This window comes from Acomys minous (genome assembly GCF_964271855.1).
Source record: "Acomys minous genome assembly, chromosome: 4".
NCBI classification, from domain to species: Eukaryota; Metazoa; Chordata; class Mammalia; order Rodentia; family Muridae; genus Acomys; species Acomys minous.
This window is the reverse complement of record NC_140486.1, coordinates 47,931,560-47,953,695: the sequence shown is the minus strand read 5'-3', so window position 1 is coordinate 47,953,695 and position 22,136 is coordinate 47,931,560. Positions and strand designations below refer to the sequence as shown.

General features: G+C 41.5%; 1 protein-coding gene across 1 annotated transcript in view; it reads right to left on the bottom strand.

The window, feature by feature from the left end:
• DIAPH1 (diaphanous related formin 1) overlaps positions 1-22,136 on the bottom strand; it is an 87,493-nt gene that overhangs the window by 44,120 nt on the left and 21,237 nt on the right. Inside the window, exons 2-14 of the mRNA XM_084780200.1 lie at positions 12,412-12,438; positions 10,544-10,699; positions 9,077-9,178; positions 8,612-8,742; positions 8,347-8,433; positions 7,300-7,363; positions 5,674-5,813; positions 4,101-4,209; positions 3,092-3,202; positions 2,805-2,923; positions 1,879-1,995; positions 839-954; positions 72-136 (exon numbers count right to left, since the gene is read on the bottom strand). Coding sequence (XP_084636326.1) covers positions 72-136; positions 839-954; positions 1,879-1,995; positions 2,805-2,923; positions 3,092-3,202; positions 4,101-4,209; positions 5,674-5,813; positions 7,300-7,363; positions 8,347-8,433; positions 8,612-8,742; positions 9,077-9,178; positions 10,544-10,699; positions 12,412-12,438 — 1,344 coding nt within the window. The remainder of the gene's footprint in view (positions 1-71; positions 137-838; positions 955-1,878; positions 1,996-2,804; positions 2,924-3,091; positions 3,203-4,100; positions 4,210-5,673; positions 5,814-7,299; positions 7,364-8,346; positions 8,434-8,611; positions 8,743-9,076; positions 9,179-10,543; positions 10,700-12,411; positions 12,439-22,136) is intronic.

Sequence of the window (22,136 nt, the reverse complement as noted above, 5' to 3'; positions counted from 1 at the left end):
ATGGTACTAGAGTGTCAACCGAATCTTTCACACAATGTGCAAGTGCTTAGCACCAATCCCCTCATACACACCTTTTTTTCCAGCTCTGTAGCTTTGGCCTCAGATTTTTCTACCTTTGTTTTATCAATCATTTGATCTGAAAAAATAAAAACAATTTGATCGGAAAACAACACAGTAAATAAACCCTCAGCTCCTGAGGCCTGCGCCTCTGCTCCTAGGCCTCTAATGTGCTCAAGGGCAGTCACCTGTCCTCTTTGCTATTACTCTTCTTAATGTTCTGCACCAGACCAAGAAATGCATGTCAGTAAAGCACTTACAATTTCCTCTAAATTTTACTTATACAGTTGCTTCATATTTTGTGTGTATGTAGTCTATATGTATGTGTTGAGTACAGGCACGTGTATGTCACACATGTGGGAATCTGATGACAACTATCAAGAGTGGTTCTTTCTTGCCACCATATGGAATCTAGGGCACCGTCCCAGGTCCTCGGGCCTGCATGCAGTCTCTACTTACTGCCAACTTGCTGGCCCTCAACTTAGGATTTCTAAGTGCAGAGTAAGGCAATCACATGAATGATGCTTTTGTGTGACTTTATGATTCTGAGACCAGCAGAATCAGAAAACAGCTAAAGTCCCTGCAAAAAAATAGTGTATAAGAAAGGGCAAAAATTTTAATTTGTGCAGAAATAAACTAAGGAGACTATATAATCCTAGCAAAGAAGGTATATTGAACAAGAATAAAAATCGAGACTAGAATAATTTTTCTAAAAGATGAAAACAAAAGGCAGAAACATTGAGTGTTCTGAGGAGCTAGGTAGGAAAACACACACACTTACCAACCAATCCCTCAATATCAATCTGAAGGTGCCGGCACTTGAAGTCAGGATCAGTTCCACTCTTATGTAGAACTATCTGAGAAACACATTCTTCTATCAATTTATAGTATTGTGGCCTATAAAAGAAATAAGACAGACTTATCAAAGGGAATCAAAATATAGCTTCCAGAAGCATTGTGGATCAAGAAAAGTTAACAATAAAAAGAATTAAGAATAAGTATTCAAAAAGAGCTTTGATGAAGCTAACAGAAGCATCACTGCTGTGCTAACCAACTCTTCTCTTCTAGATCAGCTTTCATTCTTTCTACTTCAGATACTCAAAAGCGATTACAGGTTGGGGATATAGGTCAGTGGTAGAACATGTACTCAGCATGTAGAAAATGCTGAGTTCAACCCCCAGCACATAAATGCTGGCGCATGCGCACGTGTGTGTGTGTGTGTGTGTGTGTGTGTGTGTGTGTGTGTGTGTGTGTGTGTGTGTGTGTGTGTACCTGGGCATATGTACATGTACAAAAGTACCCATGGAGGTCACAAGTGTCAGGTGGAATTACAGGTAGTTTGTGAGGCTAATGTCAGTGCTGGGATTGTTGGGTCCTCCATAAGAGTAGTATGCATGCTTAACTGCTGAGCCATCCCTCCATCCACCAATATACTCTCTTACCATCTGCCTCCCAATGCCCAGACTTGGTTCTAGGCTTATGAGCCTTCTGGTCATGCTACTGCTGATCTCTATTCCGGGCAAGCAGAAGGAATTGTAAGTTCCCATCTCTCCTTGTTGCCAACCTCACCCCGTCTACCCACTCCCTTCTAAGGACATTTTACTTTATGCACACTTACCTCCTCTACAGAGGTACCTGCCAACTGAATTAAAGCAGTTGCTATGTTGATCAAACAGCTGACAACCTCCTTTAGGTCTGTGACTAATGAACCTAATCCAGTCTTTTTCATTTTCTTTTTACTTTTCTAGAACTATCTTTGTGAATTTAAGGATGCTGTTTTTCCACTTAGACGCAATATTTTCCACAGGCATACCAGCTTACCTAGCCTCATAATCATTCCGGACCAACAGGAGATGCTGCAGGATAGACAGGAAGTGTGGCTCTGCCTTTGAATCTTTCACTGTGTTTAAAAGAATCTGGAAAACTTCACCAAAGTCAGTAGAAAGAAAGACATGCTAAGGAAATCAAATAATCAGAAGCTGTTTGGCAGATGGCTTGCTCAACCAACAGAAGCTAAGGAAAAGTAGCAAGATGCCACTTCAACTCTGAGAGCTGTCTCTAAAACATCACTAGTTCCATTAACCAAGAGTGGAACTATCCACAGACAAAAAATTTCTAGTATGTGCCTGAAAATCTAAGACAGAAACTAAAAATAGAACTACCGCAAAGTCACTTGTGGCAAATAATCAAATACATAATAGTATTATTGCTAATCAGTCAAAAAGGGCTCAGGGTACCATCCTACATCCCAGTAAGTTATCATGCTCTATGAGGCATACAGAGACTTGGATGGATGCTTTAGGATGAGGTCAATCTGGTCGTAACATGTTACTTTATCACTTCACTGACTGCCAGGTTGATGGGTGCCTTTATGTTAAAAAGATCACCTTTACTGGCTTTCCTGGCCTATGCGCTGAAGTAAATAAACCCAACAAGAATATGAAGACTCTGTGTGTGTGTGTGTGTGTGTGTGTGTGTGTGTGTGTGTGTGTGTGTATTTTTTTTTAATGAGACAGGTTCTCACTACGTAGCCTTAGCTAACCTGTAAACCAGGCTGGCCTCAAACTGAAGAGATCCTCCCGTCTTCGCCTCCTGAGTCCCAGAAGACAAATTCAAGGTATATGCCACCACCACATCCAGTCTTATGTCCTATCCTAACTTATCACTCTCCACACTACTTCATACATTCAGCCTACAAGTAAATGCACCAACTGTCTTAAACTCAGCCATCAGTCATAAAAGGATATTCCATCTCCATGCGGATGTCATCCAGCCGTCCCTTCAGGTCACAGAAGTCTTCATCCCCTTGCTCGTCAAACACAGAGAGCTGGATTCTCATATCATCATTTTCAATTTCTCGGAGCTCCTGTCAATGACAGAAGCAGTTAGAGAACCCACAATATTCTATGTGGCTAGAAATTCAAACCTTCAACTTAAACCTGGTGTTTACGGTGACAACCAGAACCACCTTAGGGACGACTGGGCTGTAAGGGCAGGAAACAGTCCAGCTGCTCTAGTGAAAGGCTGCATTTACCTGCAACACCTGATGCAGCCCCAAGCGCATCAGTTCACTTCGGATGTGAACTCGGAAGTCAAGTTCCTCAGCTGGAGTGATGAGAGCGTTGATCAGCTGTAGACACCCCACCTGAAATAAGCACATCAGCAGTGAGCCTCAGGGGTAAGGATCACAGCCTGGAGCTCCAAAAAAGATGCAGAATAACTTAGGCATTTAATCAAATCCAAGGATCTAATGTTAGTATAGCACTTTCACTTTCCTAAGGTACTAATAAATAGCTGGTTTATACCCCCAATATCACAAGGAGAAAAACAGCTCTGTTTTTTAGAGAGGGAAAAAAAAATCATTTCCCTTCAGAGAAAAAAACTAAAATATAAAAGATATAGTGGAGAACTACTCTATATATTTTATTAAAAACTTTTTAAAAAATGGATTAGTATGAGTGTGCATGTGTGTGTGTGTGTGTGTGTGTGTGTGTGTGCGTGCGCGCGCAAGAGAGAGAGAGCATGCCAGTGCTCAAAGAGCCAGAGGTGTCAAATACTCCTGGAGCTAGAGTTACAGGCAGTTGTGAGCTGTGTGACTGGGGCGCTGGGAGTTAAGCCTGGTCTCCTGGAGGAGGACATGCGCTTAGCTGGTGAGCCAACTCTCCAGGCCCCATACGGTCTATTAAAAGGCCAAAGCACACACCAGACCTGGTGGTATAGACCACCAGGAGGCAGGAAGATCACCAAGGCTAGCTTAGGCAATTACCACATGTGTAATTCCAGGACTTGGGAAGTGGAGACAGGAGGATCAGACATGTCTAGCCTGAACTATAATGAGTCTGAGGCCAGTCCAGACCACAAGACAAAATAAAAATATCCCAAAATAAAAAATTTTAAAGCGCTCCCCAGTTCCTTGTCCAGCAGTAGTAGGGGACGACTCAGCATAAGCAAAGCCCTAGGTTCACAGGAAAATGAAGCGTAAGTGAGCTCTGTCCTTCCATTTTGAATTCTACTCTCTCACTAGTTTAAGGGAGATTACATACTTTGAGTGCAATGGAGTTCCCACTTTTTAATCCATCCAGCAGTGGCTGGAAGCGTTCAACCTCATCCATTTCCGCTCTCTCTGTCATTGCTGCCAAAACTCGCTCATTCCTGCCCAAGAGAAAAGAAACGAGAACTGCCCAGGTGCACTGGCACAGACGTGGACAGATCTGACAGAGAATAAACCAATTAGGAGACAAGATATCATCAATGCTTCAGATTTCTCTAATTATTCTCTTAACCCCCAAAATACCAGGATCTGATTAAAAGCAATGGACTGTCTTTTGAGAAAATAACTTCCTAAAACCCACTCCTAGACTCGTACTCATGAATACAAAATTAAAATCGCTGAATGAAATATAAATTACTCTGACTTTTCAAGGACCAATTTCTAATGCACATTTTATGTGGTCCACTCCTAGAAATCTATTAAACATAAATGCATAAATGTAATAGAAAATATGTGTGGAGATGTGTACTGTGGCATCATTGGTAATGGTAAAAATTGTTATCACCTACAGCAAGGTCAGAATCTGCTTCAGTACACCTATGGTGTAGAAATAGAAGAAATACTAATTAAATAATATAGGAGGCAGAACTGATTTGTAGTATTTTATATATACGCATATATTGAACATATAAAATGTTACATAGCCACTAAAAATAATAAGGTAAATACCAATAAAGAATGATGTCCAAAATCTCTTAAATAAAAATAACCAAAAGGAAGCTGTGTGTGGCACACACGTGCAATCCCAGGACTCAGGAGGCTGACACAAAGGAGCAGACATGTCTAGTCTGGACTATAAAATGAGTCTGAGGCCAGTCCAAACTACAAAACAATTCTGCCTTTAAAAACCCACAGTGGGAGTGGGAGTTAACAACAACAACAACAGTATTTTACTTTTGTTAAAACAACGCATACAAGTAAACAAAAGCCTGTTCTATACATGTAATGGTTTATGGGCATAAACTATCATTTCTCAGCTCTAAGACTGCAAGTTTTCATTAAAAAGAAAATCTTGGAATATTTGCATTTACAAAGTGAACTAACTTGAGGATGATATTCAAACCTAAACATGAAATTCATATATGTTTCAAATAGCTTGAAGGTAATTTTATACAATATTGCTAATAATACTGTGTAAGTAACCAAGTGTCATGGTATAGAATTTTCTACTTGGAGTGTCATGATGGTATCAAAAAGGTTTCTGGCCGGGCGTTAGTGGCACACGCCTTTAATCCCAGCACTCCCAGCACTCAGGGGGCAGAGGCAGGTGGATTGCTGTGAGTTCGAGGACAGCAGCGTAGTCTACAAAGCGAGTCCAGGACAGCCAAGGCTACACAGAGAAACCTTATCTCGAAAAACAAAAGAAAACAAAGCAAAAAGTTTCTGTTTGGAGCACTTTGGATTTCAGACACTCTACCTGCTAAGATTCTACCATTCACTTCTGAGAAGATATATGACCTTACTACTTAGTGTCTAAGACCAACAGGACACCTAAACAACTCAAGTTTCCTCTATGCTACAAGAGACGGTAAAGTGAGAATGCAGAAATAGCCGCAGCCACATACATGTCCTCTGGTTGTGGCAGGATACAAAGAGCAGACAGCAGCTTAGCTGCGTCAATCATCATATTGGGAACAGCAGGATCCATGGCTCTGACCAGCAGTAGGATTCCCTCTTCTGTGTCCAACATGGTTTTGATTCCAAACTGGTAAGACAAGAGCAAAGGAGACAGGCCTAATGATAACACATACAAACAAGGACATGTTTAGGACTTTTATTAGTAGAATGTTATCTCCTCAAATATATGTAAGAGTGTTAACCCCCTAGAATCCTAGAATATAGCCTCTTGGGATATAGGCATTGCAGATAAGATTAACTAAATGACAATGAAGGCACACTAGAGTAAGGTAGGTTCTTAAACCAGTATGCCTGGTCCTTATATAAGGGAGAAATCTACATCCCAGACACACACATACAGAGAACATCAGAAGCAGAAATGAGAATGGTGCATCTATAAACCAGTGTCAACAAGCTACCAGAAAGCAAGAGAGGGGTCTGGAATGTACTGTCCCACCAAGCCTCGGAAACAGCCAGTTCTGCTGACATGGGATCTGGGACTTCCATCCTTCCCAACCGAGACAGTCGACTTCTGCTGCTTAAGCTTCTGTTGTTAAGTTTACCCACTTTGTGAACTCTAAACTAGCAGAGGAGTAGAGAAAACGTTCCCAATAATAGCTAAACAGATATGATTACAAAGTAAAAATTTTAAGACACAAAACAGAATTTCACATCTTCATAGATTAAAAATCTTGGCTTTTTATTGTTCTCCCCATCTTAAGGAGTAGGTTAATTATAGCAAAATTAAATAGGAAAGAAATTAGATATCAGAGCTTGAGAGGTGGCTCAGAGGTTAAGAGCCACCGGCTGTCCTTCTAAAGGTCCTGAATTCAATTCCTAGCAACCACATGGAGGCTCACAACCATTTATAATGAGATATGATGCCCTCTTTTGGCCAGCAGGCATACAAGGAGGCAGAACACTATATAAATAATAAATAAAGTAAATCTTTAAAAAAAAATAAATTTCTACTCAAACAGTAACTATGGGCTCCCTATAGCTTACTGGGTCTAAAGGCACATTTGGAGTGGTGGTGCACACCTTCAACCCCAGTCCTCAGGAGGCACAGGGATCTCTATGAGTCTGAAGGTAGAACTCACCTCTATATGCTGAGTTCTAATACAGCCAGTACTGTATAGTGAGACCCTGTCTTTAAAATTAAAAATCCTAAAGCAGAATGACCACTCTGAAGTGACAGCTAGTGGCCGACACCTGTAAGCCCAGCACTTGGGAGGTGGAGGGAGGAGGAACAGGAGTTCAACAAGCTTAAGAGGAACTTGGACTTTCTAAGATTGGGACAGATTTACCCCAAACAGTTACTACAGGTCAAATAACAAAATAAGTAAAAAAGACGTAAAGTAAACAAACTCTTAGCTTTCCTTCTGAGACAAAAGTTAGAAATAGGGGAAAGAATTACATAGAAGTTCATACATGTGGCAGTAAAGTACAATTAAAGTGTGGAAAGACAAGCCAACGCCTTGAACCCCAGTTTCTTCTCCTTCTGGGGGACTGCCAACAAAGGAGAAATAACGACAATCTAGAAGGGGGCTGGAGTCAAAATGGGAAAACCTCACCTTGTTGTTCATGAAAGCTTTCAAACAGCGGATAATCTCATGCTGGTTCCGGCTGTCGTAGTTTCTGCACACAGAAAGCAGGATCAGCAAAGTCCCTTTATTTTATAACGCATCCTCTTTCCATGATTTGAACAATCTTGCAAAGGACGCTGGGAATGCCTTCAGCTAGCAGCTAAGTAGAATCTAACAGGCAGTTATGAATGCTGCCCACACATCCACAGATGACAACACTATACTGTGATGTTAAACAGCTGTTCAGCCCTATAGTACAAAGCACTTGACTCAGAAACATTAACAAAAATGATGAGCTGGCTAATACTCTTGCAAGCTGAGAATATAGTATTAAATTAAAAACCTGACAATTTGGGGCTAGGGCATAGCTCAATAGTACAATACTTGTATAGCAAATGCAAGGCCCTGAGTTTGAACCCCAACACTATTAAAAAGTGGGTTAAGTGTGCAAACAAAACTCTGTCCCTGAACTCCCCCTAGGCAGCTAGGTACTAAATTCTGTTAGGCTACCATCCCATCTACGACTCCTCGCCTACTACCTGGAAAGCTTCCCATCTAAGCGAGCACACATAGAGCCAATGCCTGCATTGTCCATCTCAGGAAAGACTCTAGAAGTACTGGGCCCTCTGGATGGCACCATAGCAGACTCAAGTGGTACATGGCATTCACCGAATTCATCTCAATCCTGAAGACTGCTGTAAAACTAAACCAAAACAAATAAAGCACATGGCCAAGAAAGACCTCCAAGCGTGATGTGGCCCGGGCCGGATCACAGTGCAGCTGAAGATGATATCAGGCCCTCTTTCTAGGCAGAAAAAGAACTGAAGACTAATAATCTTCACTGGTATACATCCTCCTCCTTCTATAATGTCATCCTCTTATCTCCTCTACAATAAACTTCATTTTAATCCAACAGCATATCCCCCTAGTCCGTAACTCTGAATTTAACTACTGTTATTTCCCTTAATGCAAATATCCATGCCAACCCCCCTCTGGCCCTCAACCTAGAAAATATAGAGACCCAGAAATCCTTACCCAGAAGTCTCTTCCTTCTCATCATGGAGGCGTTTGAGGATGTCCAGTAAGGAGGCTAGGCCCTCAGCACCAAATGTCTGCACCCAACTGTAGGAAACAGATCAAAGACAATGTACTCTCAACTTAAATCAATAAAGGCTACTTGGCAACACTACCCCAGAAACTCTTTGCTCCCATCCAGACTGTTCTCACACTTCCCACCTGACGGTCACCACCAGTGAACCACAGCATTGGGTTTCTGGTACTGAGTCCTCAGAATTCTCACCTGACGGGGTTATTGTTGAGAGAGACTCGAAGGGACTCAAGGCAGCTAAGCAGGTGCATATCCCGCAAGCCTGACCTCAGCTCCTGAATGTACATCATGGCAGACCTAGAGCTCTCTTTCTGGTTCATGCCCTGGAAATATAGAGAAAGGTCAGTGAACACTGGGCCTAGTCGTAAGCTGTGGGCTCATATTCATCAGCACAGTTTAAAAAATACCAGGGCAGAAACCCATTATACAAACTACCAAACTATATGACTCTCATAAACAGTTCAAAAACCTAAGTATAAGTCAGGAAAGAGTACAGAAAGGGGGCAACTCACAGAGGAGTAAAGTCAAGAGGAGGGTTATATAAATGATGAAGCAGAACTGACAAGAGACATAGAACAGTCTATAAAGTCAACAAGATAAGCAGGGCCAGGGTAAGGATACAGACATCCTCCTGAAAGCACCTGCCCTAGAACTTACAGCTTGGGAAGTGTGCAAATACTGGGACACCATCTCCCTCTTGATGATAATGTCCTTCTCTCTCAAAGGCTGCTGCTTCTCCTCATTCAGGTTCATATCCACCTAGCAGAGGGAGGGCGTGAAGAGGCAGAGAAAAAACAAAATAAAATTACCTTATAAATGTTTTTGTTTTGTTTTGAGACAGGGTCTCACTATGTAGCTCAGAGTATTCTAGGACTCACTATGTAGACTAGGCCTACCTTGAACTCACAGAGATCCCTCTGCCTCTTATAAGCTTTTAGTGTTCAATATTTATTATACTTAACAATGAGTTGAACACAGTAAATCATTAGTGAACAAATACATTTTCTTTATCCATAGAGGCTTAAGTTATGATAACTAATAAAAATTCGTCAAGGGTAAGATTTATTTAATCTCAGTACAGATCACCACAGCCACCATCCTTGGTATGATGACTATATGCTGAATACTCACACTCAACCACTATGCCTCTAGACCACTGGACACCTTAACACATATATATGTATGTGTGTATATATGTGTGTGTGTATACATATATATATTTCTGACAGCTCCCTAATACAGCTGAACCTTTTTTTTTTTAATTACTGAAAGGAAACCACACATAATGTTTTCTGCATTGAAGGCAGACCATCATCACTTCAGCATTGGAGAACTGCTGCCATTAAAAAAAAAAATCAACACTAACAAAATCTGCCCAAACTCTAAGGCCTAATCATGTACCCTGGTTATTGCAGGGTGTCCACTCAAAGGGTCCCTTTCCTCACTAGAGACAGCAAAGTGAGTCACAACCATGTATACCTCAAAACAAAACTGACTTCAGATAAAATCCTCAAAAGCTTTCAATTTAGTAAGCTGACTTCAGCATTCTCATTCCAAATTCCCCACTAAACAAACACCTCGGGCAAATAACGTCTTTGTAGTCCCCAGATAATTCTTTACACAGAGCTCACTGTAAATGTTTCTCTACTCATCTTCCCTGACTTAGCCTCAAGTAGTCACCACACTACCACAGGGCTTGGTTCACTCACACTACATTTTTGTGGCTAGAATCCTGCCAGGCAGACACCCACTAACAAAGTAGTCAGCAGTCAGATATTCCCAAGTTTAACTCACAGATTCTTGTGGACTGGTATTTGCATATGTGGTCATTACTTCATGAGGTTAATATTAAAACATCTCCTACTAAGCCTAGAATTCTCTTCCATCCACCCCTCAAGACAGGGTTTCTCTGTGTAGCGTTGGCTGTCTTGGACTGGCTTTATAGACCAGGCTGGCCTCCAACTCAAGAGATTCACCTGCCTCTGCCTGCCTGAGTGCTGGAATTACAGGTGTGCACCATCACACCCAGCTGTAAGCCTAGAATTCTTTATAGTAAACATCAATTTAAGAGGCCATGCATTTAAAACCAACTACTACAGCGACATCACTTGGAAGGCGGCTTACCAGCATCTGCTCAAAGAGGACGAGGACTTGCTCGTCCGTGATGTCGTGCAATGACTGCACAGTGGGGTCATCTCCATACGATGCAGAGGAGTTTCTGTGAGCAGAATTGGGTTTTTCCTTCTCCTTCTTAATTCTCATGCTGGTAAGTCTCTCCAGCTGAGAGAAAGAAAAAGTGTTAGCAGCGATCCACAGCTTAACAACATGATCTACAACGTAACAAGCCAAGCACCACATAGCCAACCCTTTGCCCTCTTGCATCTGCTTAGTACTTTTAGTTTTACAGCCAAGGTTTTATGACATAAAAAGAAGAAATGGCTTTTCGTCAGATCTAACATAGCCTATTGACTTTATTTTCATCTATAATAATGTGCAAGAGACAAAAGTGCTGCACTATGGTTTCAAACCTCTCTAGGCTGGTATGGGAGCGTGCACCTCTAATCTCAGCATTCAGGAAACAGAGTCAGGTGGATCTCTGTGCGTCCCGAGACCAGCCTGGTCTACACAAGAGAGACCCTGTCTCCAAACCCAAAAAACAAACAAAAATATAAAACCTCTCTAAGAATAAAACTGTTGTAAGTTTCCCCAGCAATTTCTAAGTCTTCTTAGAAGTATGGAGCCAAAAGTATCTCATGTACAAATTTATCTTGATAATAAATGTGGCCACGGTCCATGAGGATCTTTCCCTTCAAGAAGTATCTACAACCATAGAGTATAAGAAAAATAAGCAATCTGGGACAAAGAAGTAAATGTCTTAAAATCATGAACTATTCCTTTCTCTTCTTTTTGGTCCATGCCACATGAGATATGAAAATAGCCATAGTTTAAAAGATAACCATTCAAACCTCTTGGCATGACATCCACTTAGCAAAGAATGCACTGTACTTTAGAGGTACATAAGCTATTTTCCCTGCTAAACAAATACTAATAGACCATCTTCAAATCTTAAGTATAAGTGCTCACGTTAAAAAGAGCCACTGAGGGCTGGAGAGATGGCTCACAGGTTAAGAGCACTAACTGTTCTTCCAGAGGTCCTGAGTTCAATTCCCAGCACCATCTATAATGTGATCTAATGCTCTCTTCTGGCCTGCAGGCATACATGCAGACAGAGCACTGTATACATAATAAGTAAATAAATCTTTAAAGAAAAAAAAAAAAAAAGGAAGAGCCACTGAAACCAGATGTGGTGGCACATGCCTCTAATCCCAGCACTCAGGAGGCAGAGGCAGGCGGATCTCTGTAAGTTGAAGGCCAGCCTGGACTACAAAGTGAGTCCAGGCCAGCTAGGTTTATTACTCAGAAAAATCTTGTCTCAAAGAACAAAAAAGAAACAACAACAAAAAAGAGCCACTGAGCAGCGCAGCATTGATGGTATAGTGGTGAGCAGAGCTGCCTTCTAAAAAAAGCCACTGAGTCAGGTATGGCGGCACACATCTGTAATGCCAGCATTCCAGAGGCTAATGGTGAAAGCTCAGACAGCCAGGACCACACATCAAGTTCAAGGCTAACCCGGGTTTGCATACTAAGGGACCCTGACTGAGGGAGGTGGAGGCAGCAATAAAGCTTCCGCTCCATCATCAGCTCAACCCACTGAAAATAGCAGTACCTATGGGAAAATGAAAAGCATTCTGGGGCTTCAAATGATGTAAGTGGAATCTAGAATGCAGGATGAGCTCTAGTTAAAAATGCCCAACCATGGAAGTAATGAGACATCAAAGAAATCATGCAATGGGTTAAACAAAGTTAGAAAAGACCCTGGAGTATTCTGACACTAGAACCCATGCTCCCATTACAAGTTAAAGAAAGTCAAAGTTACAGATGAATGTTAAGAGTAAGCCAGAGCATGCACATGCCACACAATCTTTCCTTACCTCATCTGCCATGAGCCGCTTCAAAGTCTAGGAAACAGAGAAAAAAGAAAAGAGAAGAAAAAGAAAAGAAATCAGTGAAATACCAAAGACCCTCCCAGATGCCAGAATGGCTGAAGGGAGAAAGGAAGCGAAAATAAATGGAAAGGCCCTAAGACACCACCACACACTAAAAGATTTCTGCCAAGGTGTGGCTTAGCACAGTCTCTGGTAAGGGACAGGGGAAGTTTTAAGAAGAGCAACATAAGATTTAGGGGATGGGGGGAGTGAAGAGCTGAACAGACTCTAAAACCCAAAACCAATTAACTTACGAAAAGTGCTCAACTTCATTAGTAAACAAGGAAACACAAAATAAAACCACATTGAAGCCTGGCCGAGTGGTGAAAGCCTGTAATCCTAGCTACTTTATAGGTAAGGCAGGGGTATTATACGTTCAAGATCTTTGTGGGCTGCAGAGTCAGTCCAAGGCAGACCAAAAAACATAGTGAGATTCTGTCTCAGGATTTTAAAAGGGAGATACGCATGGGGCTAAATGCTCAGTGATGGAGTCCGTGGCTAGTATGCAAAAGACTCTGGGTTTAATTCCGAGCATCACAAATATAGATAGATAAAAATCACAAAGTATCAGCTCATAGTGACAGAAACACAGCGTTGTGTTGAGAATCTGGATCTGATCTTTTGTATCTATCTAGTTGTAGAGGAACAATGGTTTGCTCATACTTTGCTGGGGTTAGCACAAACCACTGGGCAAACTTAGGAAAACGATTGAGATCATCTAGTAAAATTAAGTGTATATACATTATAATTCAGCACAGCAATTTGTAAGCATCTGCCCTGCTAAAGTGTGCAGTTAAGTAACAAAAGCATGCACAGACATATTGTCATACCTGAAAGAGAAAAGCCAAATAGTCAGTGAGGGCACATCAGTCCAATGTAAAATAGCTCTTCAGAGAAAGTGGATACACTTTCAACTACTCACAAGTACACAGAATCGTTAGTTCATTGACACTATGTTAAGAACACTTAAAACCACATTACTCGGGATGTAAGACTGTAGAGAGCATGATTATCTCAGATGACCAACAGTGATGACTTGTGACTACTATAGGTTATGACCAGGAAAGAAGACAAAAAGGTTTCTAGTGTGTTTAAGATTTTCTATTTCTTGACATGGACAGTGATTATATAGGTCTAAGTTTGTAATAACTTGATGTTTTCTATTTTCTTCTACATGTAAACACACACTAGAGAGAGAGAGAGACAGACAGACAGACAGACAGAGACAGAGAGAGACAGACAGACAGACAGAGACAGAGAGACAGAGAGAGAGACAGAGACCTTAATGTCTGAATGCTTTAAGTCTAGGAAGGTGGGAAGTTTTCTTCACCCTATGCAACTTCAACCATAACTTTTTTGTTTTGATTACTATCCATGAAAAGATAGGGTAAATGCCTCTTGACTAAATTACTCAACTTACAAAAAAACAAGTTCTGTCTCGCCACAAAGCTACTTACCTAGCCCCTGATGACAGGAAGGTCCACATTCACTATGTTCATAGTCCTCGGATCACAGTCAGTCAGGTCCAATGTAAGTTAAGAATATTTACTTTGTCCTCCCTGGCCCAGAGGAGGCCACATTTCCACTGACTAGCAATACCCACTTATCTCAGAACATGGCAACCTGCCAGCATCTATGGAACGTCATGTGTACCGTTTACCGGGGGTACAGATAGGAGGATGACAAAGCACTACCCCAAAAGACGGCCAGACATTTCCTTATTTCGTATCCTTAAGTCACCTGTACACGTGCGCTTACACAGAAAGGATCCCTGTCTGATGGGCTGGGCAGCAGCAATAAGCCACAGCTTCATCAAAGCAGCACACTGAAAATAACAGCCACGGTACTCAAGCTGTGGGACTTAAGTGATCTAAGTGGCATCTAGAAAAAAGCCACAAAGGAAATACAATGACCCTGTAGCCTAAGTAGTCATACCTAAGGTTCATCATATCCCAACCTTGGCACCAAATTCAAATGTTCTCTTAAAAAGCAAGAAACAGCCAAAAAACTCTGGGATGAAAATGATATGGCTACAAGAACCTGGGTCTCGACAGTGGGTGGTGGCTGAACTCTCCACAGCAGTGGGCTAAGTTAAAGGAAGAGAGACTGGCACTTTGCTCTTTTGTTGACAGACTCTGGGCTCACCTTTCTTCCACCCATTTCCACTACCCCAACTTACTATACTGCAATGGCCTCAAACTATCAGGTGCCTCGGTTCTGTCTCCTTTACACCATATCCATTCTCCAAATTATATTCAAGAGCACTCTCTGTAAAGCTGGGCGTGGTCGAGCACACCTGTAGTCCCAGCACTTGAGAAATGAAAAAGTCATCCGCAGCTATATATTAAGTGCAGTCAGTCTGAGCTAATGAGATTGTCTCCAAAACAAACAATTCGTCGCGTTCAACTTAAAACCCAAACTCCTTACCATGGTATAAGATTATGCTGCCATTCCCCCTCAAGGCTTGCCACTGACAAACCCTCTACACTCAAATGCTTAGTTTTTGGCCACACAGGCCTAGCTGCAGGCCCAGAGAGATCACACTGCCTCCCACCCCAGACTTCCCTAGACGGCTGCCTCCCTCAGCCTACACTGTACTTGCAGGCTAACGCTAGCAGGCTGGCAGCATGACTGCTCCTCTTAGACTGGTGCCTTTCCCGGTGTTCCCGAAATGACAGGTACCTGTCTGACTCACAGCACTGAGAGTGGGTTACAGTGCTCTTCTGATTGCCTGCTCTACCTTCCAGACTAGAACGTTCCTTGAGTGGAGAGCCAGGGACCTAAAAAGCCGACAACCTTGGAAAGCCCTCACATTTCTTCTACCTCTTCATTCTTTCAGGGAGGAAGCCAACACCCACACAGGTACAGTGAGTCACCAGTCACACGATTAGAACTCAAGTCTTCAGGTCCAAAGGCCTCAACGTCTGCGTTCCCCAAGTTCTTCTGCCTTATTCTCAGTTCATTACCAGAAATTCTGCCACAGAAACATACACGAACATTCCAAAGAAAGAAAATGCCCATTTCCCTTGCTTTCCTGGAGCATCATTAGAAATATATCTGAGCCGGGCATAGTGGCACACACCTGTGATCCCAGCACTCTGGGAGCAGAGGCAGGCAGACTGCTCTGAGTTCGAGGCTAGCCTGGTCTACACTAAGCAAGTCCAAGACACTGGGGGCCTAAAATGTGCTCATTTGGTGGAGCACTTGCCAAGCATGCAAGAGGGTAATGATGCACATCCATAACGGAAGAGACGGAAGCATAAGAATCAGGAGTTCAGTAACACCCTTGGCTACAGTGAGACAGAGGCAGTGAGACCTTGCTTCAGAAAATATATACTTACACAAACAAAGAAACAAAATAATCTGTGTTTTAGTATTCAACTTGGAGTAAGGACCAGAAAAAGGGATTCATACAGAAAAGCTGCAGTTCCCAAAAGAGTCCAACAGAGGGCAGCAACACCCAACAAAGTAAATCAGCAGACCAAAATCTATTTCTGAATTCAATAAAATAATCAAACAGCAAGTTCAGCTCTTGAAATGGAAACCTGTTACTACAGGATCCTGAGAACATGGCTTACTCAACTCAGAGTTCCATGTTTCCTCTTACAGATTCTATTCAGTGTTTGAAATGGCTTTATTAAATTTTTTCAATTAGTTTTAAATTTTTTATATATTATGTGTATATATGAATGCCTGAATGTATATATGTGCATCACCTGGGTGCCTGGTGCCTGAGGAGGAGAGAGGAGACATCAGATCCACGTGGGTGCTGGGAACTGAACTATGGCCCCTTCCAAGTGCTTTTATTCACTGAGCAATCTCTCCAGTCCCTTTAGTGTTTTATGGAGTCTGTGATGTTGTAGATAAAGACATTCCTAGATCACAAGAAGTTTAAAATTGAAAACAACGCAAAGAAGGAAAGAAGGAAAGACAAGACAGGACAGACAAATGCTACTTAAGCTGCACTTCTGCCTGGTGCCTCAACGTCCCTCCCATCTTTTAAGAATCTCTTTATCATTTACCCAGCTCTAAACACTCAGTCTTCTCTGTCTTCTGCAAATTTTTACTGTTCCCTGCCTGAGTACATCATACTTTCTGTCTTTCCAATGGAGTCTACTGCATACTACCGCTCAAATCAGTAAGATAGCAAAGCAGATCTGATTCACAAATAGATGAATAACTTCTAGGTAAAAGATGACAAGCCTGCTGGGTGATGGTGGCACACGCCTTTAATCCCAGTGCTCAGGATCAGAAGCAGGTGGATCTCTAAATTCAAGGCCAACCTGGTCTACAGAGTGATGGCCAGGGCTAGAGAAAAACTGTCTCGGAAAACAAAACGAGAGAGAGAGACGGGGGGGGGGGGGGGGGTGTTAAACTGAGCCAAAATACCCAATTCCTCTGGTTCTCAAAGGCCTCCTAACCTACAGAAAAAATATCTTCCAGAAATAAGAAAATAATGGAAAGAAAGTGCCTACAAGATCCTAGAGAACAAGAGAAAAACAAAACATGAAGGAACTGCAAATGGGGCATGTTAAATCTAAAGTGGCACCCCAAAATGGCAGGGCTGATGACACTGTCCTAAACAGAGGGCTAAGCAATAGAAGAATGTTATTGGATAAACAAGCCTAAAAGGCAGGGATTGGGTAGGGTGGGGTTTACCAGAAAAGGAGATCTCATAAGGCCAGTTTCTGCTTACCAGGAACCACCCTTAATCTTGCCCTAAAGGTCAACTACCTCAGGCAAAGGCATCTAGTTCCCTATCAGTTCAAAGACTACATAAACACCCTGCTGACTGTCATACAAAATCTGCTTCTAACCTGGCCTGGTGGCACATGCCTGTAATCCCATCACTTGGGAGGCAGGGGCAGGTGGATGGCTGTGAGTTGTAGGCCAGCCTGGTCTACAAAGAGAATGCAGGACAGCCAAGGCTACACAGAGAAACCCTGTCTTGGGGGTGTGGTGAATCTGCTCCTTTTCCTTTATTTTGTTCTTCCCTCTGCCCAGCCCCCAGGGTAGGTTTATTTGATCCCCAATAAACCTTTTTAGTTCAGTGGTTTCACTGGGTCCTCACTCACAGGGCACAGAAGACTAGTTGTACCAGCAGGCACAGAAAGCAGTCTCAAATGAAAAACAAATGGTCAGGTGCTGGAGAGATGGCTCAGAGGTTAAGAGCACTGCCTGCTCTTCTAAAGATCATGAGTTCAATTCCCAGCAATCATGAGATGGCTCACAACCTATAATGAGATCTGGTGCCCTCTTCTGTTGTGCAGGCATTATATACAGGCAGAAAACTGGATTGGAAGCACAGTGTAGCAAACAGTCAGCACATATCCCCTGCAAAATAAGAGCCCTAGCAAACTGGCCTTTTCACACAGGCAGAAAGCTAGAAGAACCTTCTCTAATGTAGGGGTCCTAAAGCTACTGACCTAGTCTAAGATCTCCCAGAGCACTAGGAGCCACTAGGTATGTGTAAGTGTCAAATATGGCTAGCTCCTACAAATGAACAATTATAGTTCTAACAAAATCTAAACCCAGAAATAAGCATTTTACTGTTACTATATTTTAGAATAACTGAAACTCTAGACCTACCTTTTCATTTGTTTATGGAGTTTAAATACACATTAAATATCTGCTGAGAAAATTTAGCAACTGGCCCAGAAATCAGAACTTCTTCAACTTGATAAAGAATATCTACTAAAAAAGAAACAATACGAAACCCTACAGTTAGCATAATTCACGCTGACAGAATAGAGTCTGCAGCTAAAGGGTAAGGAAGCTCCCCAGAGGGGTCCTTTCCACTATCCTAAGGGACTGAAACAGGATCCAGGGGATCCAATGTGCTCTTCTGGCCTTCACAGGCACCAGGTACATATGTACATGCAGGTAAAGCATTCATACACTGAAAATAAAATAATCTAAAAATTAAAAAGGGCAGCAATGAACAAATGCAATATAAAATTTCAAACATAAAACCATTTCCCTAGGTATAAATCTAACAAAGTATGGACAAGATCTAAAACTATAAAATCAAAGAAACAGACAAAGAGATGTTCCATATTCATGAACAGGAAGGCTTAATTATTTTAGGATTAAGTTTCTCCACATTTGATCTACAGATTAAAAACCCTAATCAAAATCAAGTTATTTTGTGATTAACAACAAGCTAATTCTAAAGTTTATAAGACATCTATATTTTTACAAAATTAACATAAACTTAGATCTTACACCCTTCACCAAAATTAAGACTCAAATTAGGAATGATGGTACATGCCTGTAACCCCAACACTAAGGAGGCTGAGGCAGGAGGATTGAATGTGAAGTCAGTCTAGACTTCAAGAATGAGAGACTGTCTCAGAAAATAAGCAAACAGGACTGGTTAGAGGACTTATGAGTAAAGATGCTTACAACCAAATCTTATGGCCTGAATTCAATCCTCAGAGCCCACAGAACAGAGAGAACCAACTCTTGAGGGTTCACCTCTGACCTCTGTGTGCACATACACAGGTGCATTCATTAGTTTATAAAAGAAAAGGGGGAAGCCGGGTATGGGGGCACACACCTTTAATCCTAGCACTTGGGAGGCAGTCGGGACGGTCTCTGTGAGTTCAAGGCCAGCATGGTGTACAAAATGAGTATGAGGACAGTCAAAGCTACACAGAGAAACCCTGTCTCAAAAAAACAAAACAAACAAACAAGAAAAAAAAGAAAGGAGGAAGAAATGAAGAACGAAGCAAAGAACTACACTGTATTCTGCTATAGACTGAGCTGAAGTCCCCAGCGGACTTCAAGCCCCCGCTGGCAGTTCATTTTGGAAGGCTGTAGAACCTTGGAAGGTGGGATGTCTCAGCAAGGGAAGGTCGCGGGGGAAGGGTACTTGGAGGTCCACTATCCCTGACAGCTTGTTCTCCCCCTCCTTTGTGGTAAACCATGTAGTGAAGAGCTCTCATCTGTTCCATGTTCCTACTTCCATGATGCTCTGTCCAAGCGTAAGGTGCCAAGCGACCATGAACTGACCCTTCCTGAGCCACAACAGAGTCAAGCTGGTATGACGGCAAATGCCTATAATTTCAGAACAAGGCAGGGTTTTTACTCGTCCTTTCAGTGGTTTTTTTTGTTTGTTTGTTTTGTTTTGTTTTGTTTTTCTTTTTTTCTTTTTTGGGAGGAGGGAAAGGAAATATTTTGGCTAAAGGAAAAGTTCCCTCCTCTTCCACCCCTCCCTGGATGCTGAGGACAGCAATGAAATGTTGTGCTCCACTGCATTGTGTAGAGACTCCCTAATAATGGAGAATATCAGCGTATGTATATTTAGATGTACAGTAATATCAACATCTTTTAAAGTGTAAACATTTGTGTTACCAAAGGATGGCTAATAGGCTTTACTACTCTTTTGTCCTAAGAGCAGAATGAGCAAACTTTAGAACTCAAGTAATTTATAGTCTTCAACTAGGAAACAATCACTCCTTATTGGCTCCTCTTGCTTTCTGGCACTCGCTACTGACAGTGACAGACAAAAGTACATAAGCAAACACACCTGATATTTGCTGTTTCAATATTACAGTTTACGTGTAAACATTTGTTAAGTTATATTAAAGGCTGTTTTTTTTTTTTACTAAAAGAATGTTCTAGAAGTTGGATATCACACTGTATACTTATAATCCCAGTACTCAGGAGGCTAAGGCAAGGTAATGAAATTGAGGACAGCAAGACCCTGTGTCAAAAAATAACTCTAATCCAGAAAGTGGTAATATCAAATGATATGTTTTCATCTCGATGATTTTTCTTTTTTTAAATGTGTGTGATGTTTGCCTGCATCTATGTCTGGCCACATGCATCCTGATGCCAGTGGAGGGCAGAAGAGGCCATCAGAGCTGGAGCTCAGTCGGTTGTGACCCGCCATATGGGTGCTGGTAACTGAACCCAAGTCCTCTGGAAGAGCAATTAGTGATTTTAACAACTGACCCATGTCTCTAACCCTCACTGATTTTTTTTAATTAGTTCATCTTTTAATCTTTAGAACTTACATTTTCAATATTTTGTCTAAAATTATAACATTGTTATACAGCTAATACACACACATGTTATGTAACAAAAGTTTTAATAATGCTCCCATGAAATATTTTGTTTGTTTTTCTTAGACAGGTTCTCACTTTGTAGCCTTGGCTGGCTTGGAATTCACTAATGTAGACCATGTTGAGATCTGCCAACTCCGCCTCCCAGGTACTAGAATTTAAAGCATGTGTCACTATGCCCAGTGTGTGAACATATCTGTATACTACTGTGGGTATTTCATATTTATTATGTAGAGAGGAATAAAAGTTAATTTATGCCCATACTGAAAAACTCTTTTAAAAATATCTACTTATGGCTCAGGGGTGAACAGTGTGCACTGCTCTTGCACACACCCAATTCTGTAAAACTATAAAACTACTTGGAAATTCTAGAAATCCTGGTTTAAATTCAGTTAAAATGATAAGATAGTTGCAATGCAGTTCAGAGACTGATATTTTAAATAATACACTTAAAATTAAAACTATTAAGTATGACAGTACCCAATTTGTTACAATTTTAATTACTCTGGGCTCCAGAGTCTTGCTGGTAACCTGCCCCTACATTAACTACAGGAGTGGAGAGATGGTTCAGATGTTAGGAGCATTTGCGGCTCTTCCATAGGTCCTGAGTTCTGCTCCCAGCAACCATGTGGCAGGGCACGGAGACCTGTAGCTTCAGTTTCAAGGGATCCAGATCTTTCTTCCGCCCTCCAAGGGCATTTTACACTCACATACACACTAATAAAATACTTTAAAAAACGGAAATGTAACTACTCATGTACTCTAACAGGCTCTTTAAACAAACTGATGTTGATTTTTCAATAGGGCTAGTGGATACCTATCTCTCAAGGAAAATTATCTTTTTAAAGTATTGCTCTGAGAAGACAATTAGACTAGAAGAAAATATGCATGGAAGACACATCTAATAAAGGACTATTATGTAAGATACACCAACAACTCAAAACTCAACAGTAAGAACCAGTTTACCAAAGAAGACACGTGGAAGAGCAATGACCAAAACAAACAAACAAACAAACAAAAAAAACATTATGAGAAGCCTATGTCATTAGGGAAACCCAAATTCCAAAATACAATTATAAACCTATGCCAATGGCCAAGAAGCAGAACACTAGTAAACCCTGATGCTGTGATGCTGCAGAAAGCATGGCAGCTTATGAAGCTACACACTCCTATCACACTATCCAGAAACAACGCTCCTTGCTATGTAATGGCTGTTTGTTTTTAAAAGTCTCAATATTACATAAGCCAGGTTAGCCTCAAACTCATAATAATCCTGCCTCTGCTTTCTGAGTACAAGGATTAGAGGTATGTGCTACCACATCTGGCTTTCCTTTATATTTACTTACCCCAGGGTTGAAAATTTATGTCTACACAAAAACGTGCACAAATGTCCATAATAGCTGCACAAAATAATTGCTGAGAGTTAGAAATAAACATGATTTTTTTAAATGATTAATTTTATGTATATGTCTTTGTGTTTGTATGTGTAATTGCTCCAGAGGCAGGAAGATGGTATCAAATCCTTTGGAGCTGGAATTATAGGCAGTAGTAAGCTGCCTGATGAGGGTGCTGAAAGCTGAACAGAAGATCTCTTTAGTAGGT